Genomic DNA, 19,218 nt, shown 5'->3' on the forward strand with positions numbered 1-19,218 from the left:
GATAATCGCAAAAGAGAGTATCACACAACAGAACACACAACAATAAAAATAGGGTAAGCTAGAGCATAAAAGTTTTCATCCATACGACCAAAATATATATTCACCATACCATATACACATATCAACCAAGCATGTTATAACTTCTCAAGCAATAAACTAAGACACGACTCGACTCATCTGGATACATATAACCTAGTCGGATTCAAAGATGCTTGCACTTGTGGTGGATACCTCTGCTCAACCCCGAGCTGCTCACCCCCGATCTATGTGTTACAAGTGTTACAATGAATCACTTTCCCTCACCACAAGGTTAGCCCTTAATGAATTTCAGGCCTCCTGCTACTCTCACCACAGGAGTCAGTCCGCTCTAGATGAGATTAACTGACTCCTTAAAGTGTCAGGATGCAACCTTACCTTGAATCCTTACCTAGTTATATAGATGGGGCACTACCATGGACACCCACTAACAGGGGCCATGGAATTACGTCCCGATAACTAAAGCGTGACCCTGAAAGTCTCGCCTAGAGACTCCAAGGAATTACGCACTGACACAGACCAAACATAATCACACAGCCAAATAACACTCACCATGCCAAATTACGCCTCGAAAAAGGGGAGCAGTAGCTCACATGAGATCTAGCTTAGGCGAGACCCCTCTCGCTTGGGCGAGATGCTCGCTCGCTCAGGAGCAACATGGTTCGCCTGAGCGACCGCTCACGAAAAGCATCTTGGGCGAGCCTCTGTTGTTCTTTCCTAGGCGAGCATTGCTCGCTTGGGCCAGAAAACTAGTGCACACCACTATTCTCTCGTGCACAAAAACCCTACAGATTCACCAAGGTTCAATATAATCATACATAGGTTCGCATCAACATACCACACATATTTAAAATGGTAAAACAGTGGTACAAACATCATAACTCAAAAAAGGGCGAACCCTAGCTTCCCGTACCTGGAAAGGGGTTACACGAGGCTTCGATACTGAACCACGGAGCACAACAGCTCGAGAGATAGATTGGGAAACTGGTGGAACAGCGGAACAGTAGAAAAACGGGATTATTATTGAACCCTAAACGGAGGAATACGAGAAAAAGAGCTTTAGGGAGTAAAGGTAGGAGATTTAGAATCACTTACATGGAGCAGAAAGCAATACGGAGCTTTGAGCGGACTGGTTCGAGACGAGGAAGCAAACCTTAGCAGAGCTCTAGTGGTGCAGTTGAGAGAGACGACTGCAATCTGTGAATGAGTGAGAGTGGAAACGTTAGGGCAACTTGGGATCAGCTTTATCCTTTGGGCCAGCTCTTTGGTCCATCAAATTTGGGGCAACCTTTTTGTTAAAGGTTACGAAAAGAATAGGGCCTTATAACTATAAAAATTTAAGTTTGAACAATTATAATAAGGCTATTTTATTTATGAAGCCACTATCAAAAGTTAAATTTCAACAATTACGAATAACATTACTTGAAGATTTTGAAACTTGCATAAAGAGAGAGTAATTGAAAGTGTTACAAATTTTATATTTCACATACATGAATAATTGTAATGATATGCGATAAAAGTGTATAAAAGTAATATATGCAATAAAAATTAATAAAGAAAACATATAAGCGGTGGAGAGACGCTAAAGATGAATTTGGCTTCTGGGATGACAAAATATTCACCGTCATAGATATTGTCTGAATTTATCTCCAATTTTAATAAAAAAAATTATATTAATTATGTTTGAGAATGAACATAAATAATATTTCATTTTTTAATTGAATATAAAATTTGAATTGAATATGAAAATGACAATGAATATTTACATATATATTCACAATGTTCACGTTTTCATACTTGTCTTGGCCTTAAAAAACTAAAACACTTCTAATATTAGGTTTGTCTAAAGGATTTCTATTAATTTTTTTATTCTTAGTTTTATAATCTATTTGTGAAATATACATTTAGTTGTTTTTCTTATTTAATTTATTCAATTGTTATATGACACTTAGCATAATACTGACACATGAAATTATCATTGCTACATCACTCCATCACTACCACGTGACACAACGACAGCTTGACACGTGGCAAATTTTTTATTTTAAAAAAAATTTAAAAAAAAATAAAAAATAAAAAATTTAAAAAATTCAAAACAAAAATAAAAAAAATCCAAGAACTGATACGTGACACCCCATTTAACGTTGTTAGTGTACCACTAACGAAAAGACTAAATTGAGATCAAAATTTTCAAAACAGAAACCAAATTGAGATACAAAAAATAGAAGGACCAAATTCAGATTTTGCAATGAAAATGGAGATCAAAGACATGATTATATGTATTATATTTCTTATGTTATAATTTTTAATTTTTAAAATAATTTAATTAATAGTTTAAACAATAAAAAAAATGAGTATGTAAAACCCTCTTTTTATTCTGCCCTAATTTTTAAAAGGGTTGTCCCAAACCAGTTGGGCCTAGGGCTGGCCCAAAAGGAACCAAGACCCTAATCTTCCCTAACACTCTCCTTCCATTCACTTTTCAAAAAACAATTCCCCTTATTCCTTCCTAGAGCTGCTGCCGCTCCTTTGCTAGGGTTTTGACTACCTTGGTCAAGCAAGCTCAATCTCATTTTCCTGCTTCGCGTAAATTATGCTCCAACTCATGCTTTTCCCACTAGGCACATTTTCGTATTTATAGTAGGGTTTCGTAGTAAACTCATTTTTCTAAATTTGTTTCACTGTCTTGTTCAGTTCGCAAGTCCATTCTTAGAGTCACCATGCTTCGCTAGTTAAAGTCGAGACATTTTCAAGCTATTTCCAGGTAAGGGAAGCTAGGGATCTTGTGTTTATATTCGATTCTTGCTTATTTGCCACTATTTTCATGATTGTATGGTTGTTGTGCTACTGTAAAATGTTGAATGGATGTGTATTGTTGTTTGGGGTGTGATTGTATGGTTGTTGCAGGAAGAACAGTGGTGACACTTGACGTTATCGCCCAAGCAACCCAATCTCGCCCAGAAACAGGTCCGAGCTCGCGTTAGAGCTCTCACTCAGGCGAAGAGCTCTCGTTTTAAGCGAGGCACCATCTCGCTCAGGCAAGAGAGCTTGCCTAACCGAGGACGTATGGTGGCTTAAGGCACGTTGCTGCATGTGTAGTCTAGGCGAGAAACCTCACCTTTGGGCGAGGGGTGTTTTCGCTCATGCGAGTAGTGGCTCGCTTAAGCGAGAACTCGTGAGTCTCGCAGGGTCCTTTGTTGATAGTCTCGCCTAAGCGAGAACCTGTAGCTTGAGCGAGAGTGGCACGGGACTTCACTCCATGATTGTTTGTTCCATGCTTTTGGGTTGTTAATTGTATGTCTGGCTTGGTATACTCTATCTTAAGTATGAAACATATGAATATGCTTGTGAGACTTGATTGTATAGGCTGAAATGTTGAGTTAACATGAGTTTGGCATGAACTGAGTATGAGATGGTTGGTAATTAAAGTGACATGGTATTGATATGAAATACAAATTCTATATTCATGGTTTGGGAAGGATGAGTTCGTATGGATTCAACATTGAATATGAATGAGGATTGGTTATAAAGATTGGCATGAGATTTATGTCCATGATAAATATTACTTGATTGATTGAGTATGATTGGTCAGTGGTAAGTACGTAATTCTATGAGTCTCTAGGTGAGACCTCATGGTGGTGCTTAAGTGGTCATGACGTAATTCCATGACCCTTATTAGTGGAAGTTCATAGTGGTACCCCATCTATATAATTTGGTAAGGATTCAAGGTAAGGTTGCATCCTAACACTCTAAGGAGTCAGTTAGTCTCACATAGAGCGGACTAATTCTTGTTGTGAGAATAGTAGGAGGCCTGAAACTCATTAAGGGCTAACCTTGTGTGTGGGAGATTGAGATAATGTAACACTTAGCTTGGGGGTGAGCAGGATAATCCACCACAAGTGCAAGCATTCGCTGAATCCGACTAAATTATATGTATCCGGATGAGTCGAGTCTGAGTCTAGTATATTGTTTGAGAAGTCATAACATGTTTGGATGATATATACTGCTTGGATTGTGTAATAGCATGTGACTGCATGATAAAATGTTTTCTACTCTAGCTTACCCTTTTGTTTGTTGTATGGTCCGTTGTTCTGTATTTCTCTCTTTGCGATGATCATCAACTTGTTGATGTGAGCAGATGTGAGGGACACCTGTGGTCAACAAGGAGGTGATGATTCCGCTGCGTAGTCCACCTGGGTTGGATTCTACTACTTTGGGCTTTATGTTAGGGCTATGGCCCATGTACTAGTCCGTCCTTTAAATTTCTATTTGACTACTGTTAAACTTTGTATCTTGTTTAGTTTTGGCATAGTTGTGTGCCTTGAATATTGTAAGAAGTAGTGTTTATGCTCCAAGATCGCGCTGTTGTGTTATCATGTGTGATGTTTCCTTTAATTAGAATTGTTGATTAAATGGGACGTTACATTTATGGTATCATAGCAGCTCATCCTTAGGATGATCTGAGGTTGTGGGTTTGTCATGCCTCACGGGCGTGAGTGGTCATGTCAAGTCAAGTGTGTCAGTGAGACCAAAAGTTTTAAGATCAAAAAACGCCTTGATAAAGTAATGAGGGTGCACACTCATGACTAGATTGAAGGTTGTTTTCCTTTCTTAATTTTAATAGTTTGGGGAAAGAAGGGTGACAGACAAAAGGGTTGGTTGTCTGTAAGTGATAGGGTGTTGCTTTGTATGATCTAGTTTGTCTTGCTATGCCTCTGTGCTTTGTGTCTAGTGTCTACGGAGATAAGGGAATGCAGATTCAATGTCAACTTGGTCTGATCATCTTTACAAGTATTGGATGGGGTCTCTGAGATAACATCTTGCCTTAGAGATAGAGAGTTGATGTATGATATATATAATTGAGCAAGGAAAGCTAAATTTTGGGTTAATAAACTGGAGAAGATGCTAGAAGTTCACAAAATAACGTTTGGTCAGAGGGAGCTTTAAGGATAGACTCTCGGAAATAGGTACTACAAGTTTTTTAAAAGGAGTTGAATCCAAAGGTTAAGAATGTTGAGAGATATCAATGCATGCAAATGGCACATCGTTTGAGGAAATCAACCTGATTCTACATCCCAACAATGTTGGGGTTCAAAGTTATGCAAATGCGTATAGTGTTAGGAGAAATGTCATTGAATATAGTCATATGTTCGCATCTAGTGCTTCTTAGAGGGGTGGAAGAGGGACAATTGGCAAATCCTAGGTTGAAGAAAGTGGAGAGATTGCTTAGCAACGAGAAAGATAAGAAAGGAGGAGACTATGAGGTGCAAAAAGATGGCAAACCTCTAGTGAGAGGCTGAGATGTTTAAAGGTTTACTGATCAGTCAAGAAAGACGATGTTCCTAAGTAAGGGAAAGAACAATTTATGGATAGGAAAGAAGTGGCATAAGGGATTCCTACGAAGATTAATAGTCAGCAGGTAATGATGTGTCTTTTCAAATTTGTTAGTGGGATGTTTTAATGAAAAATAGTCTCCATGAGCAAGGCATTTGACCTTGGGTATAAAATGGAAGGTTTCACGTACCAGAAGGAGTGCACACCTTTAAAGGTTATTCTCGTATGGAAGGGCAACCCAACGGATGTCGGAGCACAATGATGGAGGGAATGAAAAGAAAAGTTTTGAGTGGTTGACATAGTGTCTACGATGATTGATGCTAAAGTGGTTAGCACGAATAATCCCACCTAGAGATGCACCTTACGAAGTGATGCTTGGACGAAGATCCAGATTTCTTAGGATCGTGTACTCCTTGATGTCACCAATATGGTAAATGAGTCATGGTTGTCTTTAAGAAGGGGCTAAGGTTGAAATGATGGTTTTTGCTACAATTGCGACCAAGTGGAGACTTGCTCGGGTGTGTGGTGCCTTAATGGTGATCAAAGTATTTAAATTCAAACCCAATTTGAATTATTCCCTTTGCAAGGTCGGGACGTAGTCTCAAGGGTGAATCGGTTGTTTTCGCAATCCCACTCCGATGAGCTGGGACAACCAACGAGATGGTGTTCTTAGATTAAAAAAAGATGAGTCAGTGGTTGCGTATGATGTATGGATCAAGCTAAATAGTGGGGGTAGAGCTTCACGTGAATCAAAGACATCTGACGAGGGAAAGTGGATAATAGACGAAAAGGATCTCAATGGTAAAAGAGTTATAGGCGTGTTCTGAAACAAGTACTAGAGTTTTGATCTTGGTGTGATAGAGTTCACTTCTGCGTTGGTGCCTGAAGAAGAACTTGTGACAATAGTCGCTAATGGAATGGTTTCTATTGTGAGTTTGAAGTAAATACGGAAGTGGAGAAGATGTTGGAGAAGTAGTGGCTTATACTAAGTATAACCATAAGGAGGACTGCAAGTTTGGTGAATCTTAGAGGAGAGATAGTAGTAGAATAGATTGTTCAAGGGAAAATGTTGGATAAGGGAAGATTGGCTTTTCGAGCCTATGGTTGTAAAGAGTGGAAACATGATGAACGTAAGGAATTTCAAACATGTTAGAAGTATCATCAAGGTTTAACGGCGAGTTTCCAAGTGCGAACAGAGTCTTTAGAATGTGCGAGAAAGGGTATTGACATAAGTTAGAGTGACTAGTAGGACATATGATTTAGAAAGGGTGGATACAATGTTGAGAAAATGGTACGTTAAAACTATAAAAAGGTGAGTCCAAAGGGTTTTGCAAGTTCCATAGAGGTTTTGGAGGAAGGTTTCTCAACGATGATTGCTTCCTTGTCATGGCAGACATGAAAGGAGCATCATTTTGAGTGAACGAATGAGTGACTTGTGTGTTGATCAGAGTAGCGCAGCGAGATGATGAGAAGAGATACATATGAATGGTAAGAGGTGCATGGAAAGAACTATCTTACTCATGACCTAGTGATTACTACGACAACCAGTTCCTCATAAACAGTGAAGGCGTCGTTCTTATGAGTATTAAGTAAGGATGTTCAGTGATCATTTATAGTTGGAATTGTAAAGTTACTTAGAGAAAGTTGTGCAAGAGAAGTAGGAGATGGTTTGAGTTATGATGTCAAGTTAGGGTGCCAACTTGGAAGTGAGAAAGCAAGAGTAGATGTTTAACCGGAGAAGGGAATTCAAGATCCTCGATTGACAAGGTAAGAGTAAAAGTTGATTGAGAAACATAAGTGTTTAGGTTGGGAAGAGAATGAGTGAGGAAATTTCATTAGTCTAGTCAACTGACTAGAACTAGTGAGTCTTTCAACAAGGTTGGCGAAAAAACAATTCAGAAAAATCTTAGTTTGAGAAGCATCTTAGAGATGATAAGTATAAATCACACTACAAATTTTAAGTCAAGGAAAGGCATGGTTCTAAGGCTTTTGGAAAGGATGGTTACAAGTTAGTGGATAAAAAATGAAGGTGAGATGCTGAAATGAATTTGGTGGTTGTATTAGAGGAAAGTTTAATTTTTAAAATGGAATGACTTGGTTGTGGACTTTGTTACCATTGGTTTAAGTCAGTAAAGGAGGCAAGATGTTATAAGTGTTGTTATGCATAAAAGTGGTCAAGAGTGTCGATGGTGAGGCAGTAGGCCAGAACTCAATAGTGATCAAGTCAGTGGAGTGATGCATAAAGGAGTGAACAAGGCGACGAGAAGTGATAACGAACATGCTTTAGTTTGAGACTTAAAGTGACATGAGACTTTGATAAAAACCTACAACAGGTAGTGGAGAGCATATGGTGGGTGAGTCAGTATATCAGATATAAGTTAGTTCGGCAAGTATGAAGGAGCATTCCAGTGTTAAGGTTGCAAGTTGGAAGTTAGTTCGAGTGTAGAGATAAAACCAATCTACACTGTTGAACACATATCGCATAGCACAAAGGCAAGTTTCCAGTAGCTATAGGTGTTGGAGTCATCAAATCTGTCATGTCTAGGTGGTGGTGGTCGGAGGGCGTGAGGAAAGCGTAGTTTTCTTCCTATAACATTGGTGAATTTTCGAGGACGAAAATTTTTATTGTTGGGAGAATGTAAAACCCTCTTTTTATTCTGCCCAGATTTTTAAAAGGGTTGCCCCAAACCAGTTGGGCCTAGGGCTGACCCGAAAGGAACTAAGACCCTAATCTGCCGTAACACTCTCATTTCATTTACTCTTCATAAAACAATTCCCCTTATTCCTTCCTAGAGCTGCTGTCTGTAAGATCCGCAGAATTTAATTAATTAAATAATTAGCTAATTAATAAATGCGGGTAGGTAGTGTATTTATGACATTAAATTCTGATAGGAATGATGTGGAAAAGTACTAGTTCAAATGGTTGAGAGTACTTTGATTGTGTGAAAGGACTTGGGTTTGAGTCTTATGTGTGCCAAATTGTGTGTTATTTTATTATTATTATTTTAGTAATATGTTGGAGCATGTTTCGTATGATATAATACTTGAATTGTGTGTGTTAGCAAGAAACGTGAGTTGGCCTAATGGTTTGGTATTGATTTGGCTTTCGCATGGTGTGGGTTCGAACCTTGGTGGACTTAAATTTAACTTTCTTTTTGTTAATAAATGGGGTGGCTTGAATATGAAAGGGTGGAAAAGACCTTAGCAAAAGGGGCAGGGGGCTGAAAAACCATCAAGTAATGGGCCTTGAATAGAAATAAAAACCAGTTTTCGTTTTTTTTATTTAACCACATTAAAGCTTCATATAAAAGGTCAACTTGGGGTGAAATTGAGGGTTTTAGGCAAGTTGGAATTTTTCCCAGAAAAGAGAGCACGAGTTATAGTGATTTGGCAGGTTGAGGGAGGTTTTGAGACTGAATTGAGGGATAGGCAAAGAAGGGTGGTCATTGGTGTTTTTGGAAGCTTTCAAGTAATCCACTACTAAGCCAAATGATCCAAGTTAGGGGAGATGCACCGAATTTTAGTATTGTTGTTTTATGTGTATGATTTGATGAGTGTTTGCCATGAAGAATTCGTGCTAATATATGGTCTGAATTAGGGATTTGAGTGCTTTGATATTGATGATCGAAATATTTACCAAATTGCATGAATATTGGGGGTTTCCGCACTTACATGTTATTTATGGTTCAAACGTGGATTTTGGGAACTACTTGGGGTCTGAATTGGTGTTCACATGTTGGTGCAATGTTTTCAATTGTTTGGTATGGATTAGAGCATGGTTTGGACCTTGTCACAGTGTTTACGTGCGTAAATCTATGTAGAACTCTACAATTCTAGCTCAAGCGAGCTAGGCTTGCCTAGGCGAGATTAGCAGAGAAAATGGGGTCTGATGCTGCTTGCACATCTCGCTCGAGCGGAGGGTGTCAGTTTTGGGCGACTGGTTGTCTCACTTAGGCAAGCGTTCCTCGCTTAAGCGAGAACTCGAGAGCTTTAGGTATTTGGTTGCACATCTCGCTCAGGCATGAAACCTTAGTTTTTGGGCGAAAGCTTGACTCGCTTAGGCGAGAGCTCCTCGCCTAAGCGAGAAATTGAGGTTTGAGTGGTGGTCTGTTTGTCTCGTCGCCTAGGCGAGGTACGTAGTTCTGGGCGAGAGACGGCCTCGCCCAAGCGAGACCTCGCGGCTGCAACTGTTCTAGGGGCTCGCTCAAGCTAGTGGACCTAGCTTAAGCGAGATAGGCTGGACGGTTTGAACAAAGGCTTTTAGCCTCAATGAGCGAGGGTGCTACGGTGCGTTCAAGGCATGTGTTACTGCTGTATTATTGGGATGAGATGGAATTTGTGAGGCGTGTTCTACAAGGCTTCTAAGATATCTCAATGGTGGATTTTGTTGGTTGTTCCATGGGTTGTAGCCCAGAACGTATCCTTGAGTTGTGGCTTGGGATAGGGGTTAAGCACGTGGCATTCTATGGGTTGTGGCCTAGAATGACTTCCCTTGAGTTGTGGCTCGGGATAGCGGATGAACACGAGGAACTCTTGAGTTGTGGCTCGGGTTGGCAAGTGTTGCCGGTGTGAGTGTGCTGGTTGTGGCCAGTACGGATGGGTCCAGATGGATTGCCCTCCTCAGTGATTTGAGAACGAGTTTGGTAGTCCTGGGATGTTACGGACTATGTTCGTATTTAGGAACTTCACCTGACGTTACGGTGTGTGATTCGTAGCATGGTTCCTGCACGTACTCTATCGGTTATAGCCGATAGGTGTGGCAGAAAGGCGTTTTGAGATACTCATTAGAAAATGTAGAACACTGTTAGCATGGTTGTGGCCATGTGGAAGAGCTGGAAAGAGTCTCCTTGATGTGTACTAATATTATATGGTTGTGGCCATGTGGAAGGAAGGGAACGAGTCTCCCTTGATGTACATTGATATTACATGGTTGTGGCCATGAGATAGAGAAGGACGAGGTTCCTTGGTAGTTAAATGATATATTCATGGTTGTGGCCATGCGGGATCAAAGATGGGATTTTGTTTTGATGTATTTTATTATATATGTATGATTGGTGTATATTTATGTGTTGTCTTTTTAGCTCACCCTATCTGCTTGTGTTTAGCGATGATCGTGTACGCGGTACACGTGAGCAGATGATATTGCAGGAGGAGTTGGTGAGGCTTAGGCTCGGAGCGTGGGCTAGAGTGGGAGTTTTGATTATTTGTATTTTGAATAATAATTTGTAAACACTATGGATATTTATTATACTTTGCTTTTATAAATTATGGAATATTGGACTTTTCGTAGTTTAATAAAGTTGTAAATTTCTCGCGTTTTGGAAAATGAGGTTTTGTTAATTGCGACTTAATTACTTTTCTTTAATTTATTATTTAAATCTGTAATATCCGATCGGGATGTTACATTGTCGCTCCTCTGCTAGGGTTCTGTACTACCTTGGACAAGCAAGCTCAATCTCATTTTCCTGCTCCGCGTAAGTTATGCTCCAACTCATGCTTTTCCCCACTAGGCACATTTTCGTATTTACAGTAGGGTTTCGTAGTAAACTCATTTTTCTAAATCTCTTCCGTTGTCTTGTTTAGTTCGCAATTCCATTCTTAGAGTTGTCGTGCTCCGCTAGTTAAAGTCGAGACATTTTCTAGCTATTTCCAGGTAAGCGAAGCTAGGGATCTTTTGTTTAAATTCGATTCTTGCTTATTTGCCACTATTTTCATGATTGTATGGTTGTTGTGCTACTGTAAAATGATGAATGGATGCGTATTGTTGTTTAGGGTATGATTGTATGGCTGTTGCAGGAAGAACAATTATGAGACCTGACGTTCTCGCCCAAGCGACCCAGTCTCGCCTAAGCGAGACTTGCAGAAACAAGTCCGAGCCTAGGCGACCTAGTCTCGTGCTAGAGCTCTCGCTCAGGCGGAGAGCTCTCGTTTTGAGCGAGGCACCATCTCGCGAAAGCGAGAGAGGCTCGCCTAAGCGAGGACGCGTGGGGGCTTGAGGCACGTTGTTACATGTGTAGCCTAGGCGAGGAACCTCACCTTTGGGCGATGGGTGTTTTCGATCATGCGAGTAGTGGCTCGCTTAAGCGAGAACTCGTGAGTCTCGCAGGGTCCTCTATTGACAGTCTCGCCTAAGCGAGAACCTGTAGCTTGAGCGAGACTGGCACTAGACTTCACTCCATGACTGTTCCTTCCATGCTTTTGGGTTGTTAATTGTATGTTTGGCTTGGTATACTCTATCTTAAGTATGAAATGTATGAATATGCTTGTGAGACTTGATTGTATAGGCTGAAATGTTGAGTTAACATGAGTTCGGCATGAACTGAGTATGAGATGGTTGGTAATTAAAGTGGCATGGTATTGATATGAAATACAAATTCTATATTCATGGTTTGTTAAGAATGAGTTAGTATGAATTCAACATTGATTATGAATGAGGATAGGTTATAAAGGTTGGCATGAGATTTATGTGCATGATAAATATTTCTTGATTGATTGAGTATGATTGGTCTGTGGTAAGTACGTAATTCCATGAGCCTCTAGGTGAGACCTCATGGTGGTGTTACAGTGGTCAGGACGTAATTCCATTGCCCTGTTAGTGGGAGTTCATGGTGGTGCCTCATCTTTATAATTTGGTAAGGATTCAAGGTAAGGTTGCATCCTGACACTCTAAGGAGTCAGTTAGTCTCACTTAGAGTGGACTGACTCTTGTGGTGAGAGTAGTAGGAGGCCTGAAACTCATTAAGGGCTAATCTTGTGTGGGGGACAATGTAACACTTAGCTCGGTGGTGAGCAGCTCGGGGGTGAGCAGGATAATCCACAACAAGTGCAAGCATCCGCTGAATCTGACTAGATTATATGTATCTGGATGAGTCGAGTCTGAGTCTAGTGTATTGCTTGAGAAGTCATAACATGTTTGGATGATATATACTGCTTGGATTGTGTAATAGCATGTGACTACATGATAAACTGTTTTCTACTCCAGCTTACCCTTTTGTTTGTTGTATAGTCCGTTGTGTGGTTTTTCTCTCTTTGCGATGATCATCAACTTGTTTATGTGAGCAGATGCGAGGAACACCTGTGGTCAATAGGGGTGATGATTCCGCTGCATAGTCCACCTGGACTGGATTCTACTGCTTTGGGCTTTATGTTAGGGCTATGGCCATGTACTAGTCTGTCCTTTAAATTTCTATTTGACTACTGTTGAACTTTATATCTTGTTTAGTTTTGGCATAGTTGTGTGCCTTGAATATTGTAAGAAGTAGTGTTTATGCTCCAAGATCACGCTGTTGTGTTATTCAGTGTGACGTTTCCTTTAATTAGAATTGTTGATTAAATGGGACATTACATTTATGGTATCATAGCAGTTCGTCCTTAAGATGACCTGAGATTATGGGTTTGTTTGCAATGCTTCACTTCTCTCTCTGCAATGGTTCTTCCTTTCTACCACTTCCTTCTTTCTTTGTATTTCATTCTTTCTCTCTTTCACTTTGCCTAAGAAATGTTCCCGTACGTATAAGGGTTTGTCTCATTAATGCATTTACAATAAAAAAATTTAAAATCCTTTACCACGTCAGTATTGTAAAAAACGAGCGAAATATCATTAACATAAATTTAAAGGACAATCGAACTAAACTTAAAAACCGCCTGTAACAAATTATTTAAATATGTAAATTTATTTTAAGAAAATCTTGTGTACCACACCTAGCCGGTTCCGCTAGCATACCAACACAACCAACACATATCACCCTTGACCGACAACTCCCATCGGACAAGGCTGGGGGACTAGTGTACCACACCTAGCTTGACTCGACCAAATAAGTAAACAATACATGTACCAAGGCGGCCAAGTATTCAGCCTAGGCCGAGTCAGCCTAACTTATATCGGTTCTAACCTACACACATCGTCAAGGTAGGTAGCCAGTCTAGGCCGGCTACTCCAGCAAACCCGGTAAGATTAAAGCCCAGGCCGACAACTCCAATAAACTTAGTAAAATAGAAGCCCCTGCGTTCAATAGGTCTTAAGGGCCTGGGTTTGGGCCCAGGCCCACTCATAGCCCAAGCTAGATCCCAAGTCAAGGCCAGGCCCATGAGATAATCAGACATCATTAATGCTCTATAAATACGCGTTCATTAATCACTTATTTGACTCTCTGAGAGCTTTGACTTACTTGAGCTTCGGAGACTCTTCTGCAAGTAACCCCTCCTGGGTTCAAGCTGACATGTATCAACCGGAGAGAGGCCAACTGAAGAGATAGCAGACTACATGATAAGGTGACAGTTGTGCCTAACTCATCTTATTTGTTATCTGCAAGAACATCTTGGTTGATCCAAAATATTTTCTCCTAATTGTAAATACTATAATACATAAAATAAAGGATGCAAACTTTATTTTCAAATCTCAATTATTTAAGATAAGATTTTGCTCTGCAACTCTTGCAGTCTCCGTAAAATCCCTATCTTGCTTTTATGGTCCGTACAGTAAAATTTTTTTGAACCAAAAAAAAAGAGGAAATATTGTATACTCAACTTTGTGCTGGTCCCTGTTTCTGTAGTAGAACGTCTTTAAATATATGTTTCCAATAATGGTAGTTCACTCAAACTGAAGATAAGCCTTAAAAAGAGAGCCTCCCAAAAAATGAAGTTTACGACCTTTTTCTCTCTGTTTCTACTTTGTGCCTTCACCTGGAACCTCCCTTCAGCCAGCGCTGATGTGGTAGACACTGACGGTAATCCTCTTGAAAATAGTGGCACATACTTTGTGAGGCCAGTTATAATAACTGGAAACGGGGGTGGGGTAGAATTTGCAGCAACCGGAAACGAAACTTGCCCTTTATCTGTTATCCAAGTTTCGAGTCCTTTCGCTAACGGCATACCGATACTAATTTTAAGCCCAGAGGAAAAGCTTTATATAGAAGAAGGTTCTCTTGTTGACATTGGGTTCTCTTTTGTACCCCTGTGTTCTCCCTATCCATCTAAGTGGACTGCTGTGAAGGGTTTGGGAGATAAGCTCTCTATTAAACTTAATGGGTACGACAACATAGTAGCCGGTAAGTTTACAATTAAGGGACGTCCGCCCATCATCGGGGGCTACCGCATCTTGTTCTGTCCTGATGACGAGAGTTCATGTGGATATGTTGGGATTCAGTTTGATGATAAAAGAAACAGGCATTTGGTGGTGACTCAGAGTCAGGAGAGTGCCTTGTGGATTCGGTTTCAGAGAACTGCACCCGCATTACCTGCAACTGCAACTGCATCTGCGTGAACTACCACTACCCCTGAAAGGTCATGTGTAGTTTCTCATAGTGAGAGACAACATTGTTGTAATAATTGCATGACTAAATAACATAATTGGAGTTGATGTTTTCCGCACAGAGTACTATGTTTATGAAGCTTTATTTTAATTTAGTTATAGGGTTTTTTTTTTATACTTTTTTTCCTAATTATATATATGTTATTTAAAAATAAAGTTAGAAAATAAACTTCCATCTTGAAGAATTTAGTCGACTAAATTATAAGATATAAAAAATATATAAAAGTACATTAATAAACGTTATAAGGAATTTTTTTATTATTTTATTATAAAAATCTCGAGGTATAAATAGTGTTTGGAACATGAACTTTTGTATAAGTGATAAAATCCGAGTTTTGGTTCGAATGCTCTTGATGGTGAAATTGAATCTCACGTTGTCCATTAGAGAAAGAATCATGGGCAAAATATTTTTCGACGCTCAACAGTATTATGAGAAGTAGTTAGTATGAATTCTCATTGATCCTATTCCCCAAAGAAATGCCATGTGTATTTACAATATTTCAGACTTTTTACATCATAGTATATGTCTCAGTTTTTGAACAATCGATACATATTGTTCTTGCAGAGAACAAATAAGATACATTAGGCACAAGTGTCACCTTATCCATGTAGTCCGCTATCTTCTCAGTTGGCCTCTTTCCGGTTGGCCTACTAAGTCAGCGAAGGCTCTTAGAAAGTCAAATCAGGTGATTAATGAAGTAATGAATGCGTACCTTTAATTTGTGGGGTCCAAGTGTATTTATAGATTATTAATTGTGTTTGACCATTCCATGGGCTGGGCCCTGGTTTGGGCTATAGGTGGGTCTGGGTATTTTGCCCAGGCCCATAGTCCTGACTATCGTGGGTTTACTGTTTCTTAGGTGTTTTGGCTTCGTCAAGTCTTTTAGAGTGGTCGGTGTAGTCTGATTACTTCTCTAGTTGGTTTATGTCATCATTGTTTGCATGTTGTCCTAGGTTGGCTTTTCCTTTAGCGGCTTTGGTTATGGTTTTAGGCCGGTTAGGCCTAGGTCGGCCTGAGCTGGCTACCTGAATTGTTTCCGGTATAGATGTGGTGATTGTTTATTATTATTATTTGGTTGAGTTGGCTAGGTGTGGTACACATATAAACATGCAATGACATTTTTGTAATTAAACTCAACTTTTATGCCTCAGTTGTGATTTTAACCGAGACATATAGTTTAAAATTTTTTAACAATTCTCGTTGTTTCAAATTCAAAAAGTATTACATACTTTTATGTCTGGAGTACTACTCAACTAAGGCTTAATAACTTTTCTGCTTCGGTTACTTTTCACCCGATATAGTAAAGTTGTAGCATTTTAAATTTTTTATTATTTCACTGACGGGATATGCCTCGGTTCTGTTATAATCGAGGCAGTAAAGATCTTATGCTTCGGTCTTGTTGCCAACCGAGGCATATAAGCTTCCTAGTAATAAAAAAATTAAATTTTAACAAGGCAATATGCATATGTTTCGATTTAACTGACGCAGTAGCTCTTCGTAAGGTTAAAAATCCCAAAATCTTTTCACTGCAGCAACAACGTTCTTCGAGCATCTTCTTCTTCTTCTTCGAGCAACCAGCACCAACATTCCAATGTTCCACTGCGCGCCAACGTTTGTTCTGCCTGCACCGTCGAGGAGGTTGTTTCGGCACCATTGCATCTTTTTCTTCTTCGAGCAACCAGCACCAATGTTCCATTGCACGCTAGCCGTTCGTTTCGCCTGCACCGCCACTACATTGCCACTGCACCATCGAGGAGGTTGTTCTGGCGCCGCTGCATCTTCTTCTTCTTCAAGCAATCAACACCAACGTTCCACTGCGCACCAACCATTTGTTTCGCCTGCATTACCGCTGCACCGTCGAGGAGATTATTCCGATGTTGCTACCATTGCCTCCGTTCAATCCCTCTCCTTTGTATGGTTTATTTTTACATTTTGGGTCTTTTTTGGATTCGCCTTGATTTAGTTTTCTACATTGTTTGTATGTTCTTAGATTTTCAATCTTAAATTTGAGATTATGAAGATATATGGTAGAAATTGGGTTTGTGGTTTGATGGAGATTGAGTTTGTAAATACTTTTTGGCTTGTGCACGAGAAAATCGTTTCTATGAAGCCAGAACCAAGTGTCCTGATCTTTTTGCATTAGTCCCACTTCCCGTCGAGCCCGAAATAGTGGTGCCAAGTTTTTGCTCCATGCTATTTAGAACCCCAAAACCAATTCCTATTGGATTCTTCTCTAGATTCTTTTGTTATTTTATTAAGTTTTTATTACTATCCTATCTCTCTTAGTAATTTTTTTGACCGTAGAGAGTAATTTTTTTTGGACTAAATAAACACTTATTATATCTCATCTCACCCTTTTTCTAATTTTACATTTTCTTCTTACATCTACGTTAACCAATTGCCTCATGCATGTATGAAAACTAAAAACTATAATATCAAGAAATAAATTACTATTATGTGATAGTAATAAAAATAGGATTGATGATGATGAACTTTGCTTGCTTTTCGAATTTACATAACTTAGTTTGGATCTTAGGAGTTAGTATGCATCAATTTCATCGAACTTTATTTTAAACTTTTGACAGTGTTCACGTACTATTATCCCTGTTGTCAGATTGTGGGTATGGTTGATTCTTCTCTGTTGCTACTCACGTTTCACGCTCCTAGGTTCTTAATTTTAGTATGAGCTTATAATTGTTTAGTATATTCTTTATTTTTTGTATATTAGATAAATTAATTTAATTATATGATAAAATAAATCTATGTTGTTGTATGTTTATTTATTTATATTTTTTTAAAGAATATGTATTTTTTTCAAAGGAGACAGTACTAATAATTTAAATGTATTCAATCTTGAATTGTCCGGTTGGACAGTTTAAAAGGATTAATCACTTTTTAGTAGTTTATTGGAGTATATATATATATATATATATATATATATATATATATATATATATATATATATATATATATATATATATATATATATATATATATATATATATATATTTTAATATACATATCTTAATATTCATTAATATTTGTCATATGATTTTTTGTATTGATCTTCGGGTGCATATTTGATTGTGGTTGATAATCACTTTCATTTCGTGTAACCTGAAGACCAATGCGAAATGCTAGAAAAATTTCGTGAAATTTTATGTGTTTTAAAATTAATATGTACCAATAAACTAGAAGAAGTGAATCTTCTTGAATGGGATACAAAAGTGAGGTGATCATTCATTTAAAGATTACTGAAATTGTTCACACATTTTCAGTATATAAACGTATAGACCGAGAGTGGATTTACTCACCACGCATCATTGATGAGTATGAGAAAGAAGTAGAAGAATTTATACAATTTGCGCAATGTAATAAAGGTAGAAATGATGATGAAGTGAAGTTTAGATGTCCTTGTGTGAACTGTTTGAACGTGAGAAAATTGAATGCAACCGAAATTAGGGAATATCTTATCTGTGATGCTTTCCTTCCAAGTTATACTATATGGACATGGCACGACAAATTAATAGACTTTCCAACTATTTCCCAAACTGAAAATGTTGTGGATTCCACTATGGAAGATCGACGTGAAGAAGACAAATTAGAGGACATGATTCGTGATGTTAGCGTTGAAGCTTTTGCCTAAGCGCATGTGTATGAGACAATGTCTACTGATTCAGAGACTCTATTGTATGTTGGTTTAACTAAATTCATAAGGTTGTCAGCAATGTTAAGACTAATAAATTTGAAGGCGACCAATGGGTGGACCGATAAGGGTTTCATGGAATTGTTGATGCTATTGAATGAAATGTTTCCAGATGGAAATACATTACCCACTCGTAACTATGATGCCAAAAAAGTTCTTTGTCTGATGGGTATGGAGTATAAAAGGATACATGCATGTCCTAATGATTGCATACTCTATAGGAAAGAATTTGAAGGATTGAAAAAGTGTCTGAAGAATGGCTTATCACGGTACAAGGAGAAAATCAACAATGAAGATAAAGGTGGGTTAGAAAAGGATGGACCCGCTTTGAAAGTAGTCTGGTACCTTCCAATTGTACCTAGACTTAAGCGTTTGTTTGCGAATCCAAAAGATGCTAAAAACTTTCGATGACATGCAAATGAGAGAAGATGTGACGACCTGCTTCGTCTTCTAGCTAATTCAATGCATTGGAAAAATATTGATCATGAGTTACCCCAGTTTGGTGAAGAATGTAGAAATATTCGTTTTCATTTAGCTACTGATGGAATGAATCCATTTAGTAATTTAAGTACCAACCACAGTTGTTGGCCCATTATATAATTTATTTACAACTTGTCTCCTAAACTTTGCATGAAGAGAAAATACATGATGTTGTCTATGATGATATCTGGTCCAAGACAACCTGGAAATGACATAGATGTTTATCTCAGTCCACTAGTTGAAAACTTGAAGATGTTGTGGGCAGATGGGGTTGAAACATTTGATGCTTGTGCTTTTGAGACTTTCATGATGCGTGCAATGTTATTTTGCACCATTAATGAGTTTCCAGCT

General features: G+C 38.7%; 1 protein-coding gene across 1 annotated transcript; it reads left to right on the forward strand.

Moving 5' to 3' along the window:
* Window positions 1-13,945: 13,945 nt before the first annotated feature.
* LOC114184283 (kunitz-type trypsin inhibitor KTI1-like) lies at window positions 13,946-14,739 on the forward strand. Its single transcript, XM_028071572.2, has one exon. The coding sequence runs from the start codon at window positions 14,006-14,008 to the stop codon at window positions 14,630-14,632; it is 627 nt and encodes a 208-aa protein (XP_027927373.1). The 5' UTR covers window positions 13,946-14,005; the 3' UTR covers window positions 14,633-14,739.
* Window positions 14,740-19,218: the final 4,479 nt, after the last annotated feature.

The sequence above is a fragment of the Vigna unguiculata genome, chromosome 5, assembly GCF_037176805.1.
Source record: "Vigna unguiculata cultivar grain cowpea cultivar isolate G323 ecotype 2 chromosome 5, ASM3717680v1, whole genome shotgun sequence".
In the NCBI taxonomy this organism is placed as follows: domain Eukaryota; kingdom Viridiplantae; phylum Streptophyta; class Magnoliopsida; order Fabales; family Fabaceae; genus Vigna; species Vigna unguiculata.

Coding starts and splice junctions, on each gene's coding strand:
- LOC114184283 (XM_028071572.2), top strand. CDS start 14,006: ATGAAGTTTACGACCTTTTTCTCTCTGTTTCTACTTTGTGCCTTCACC.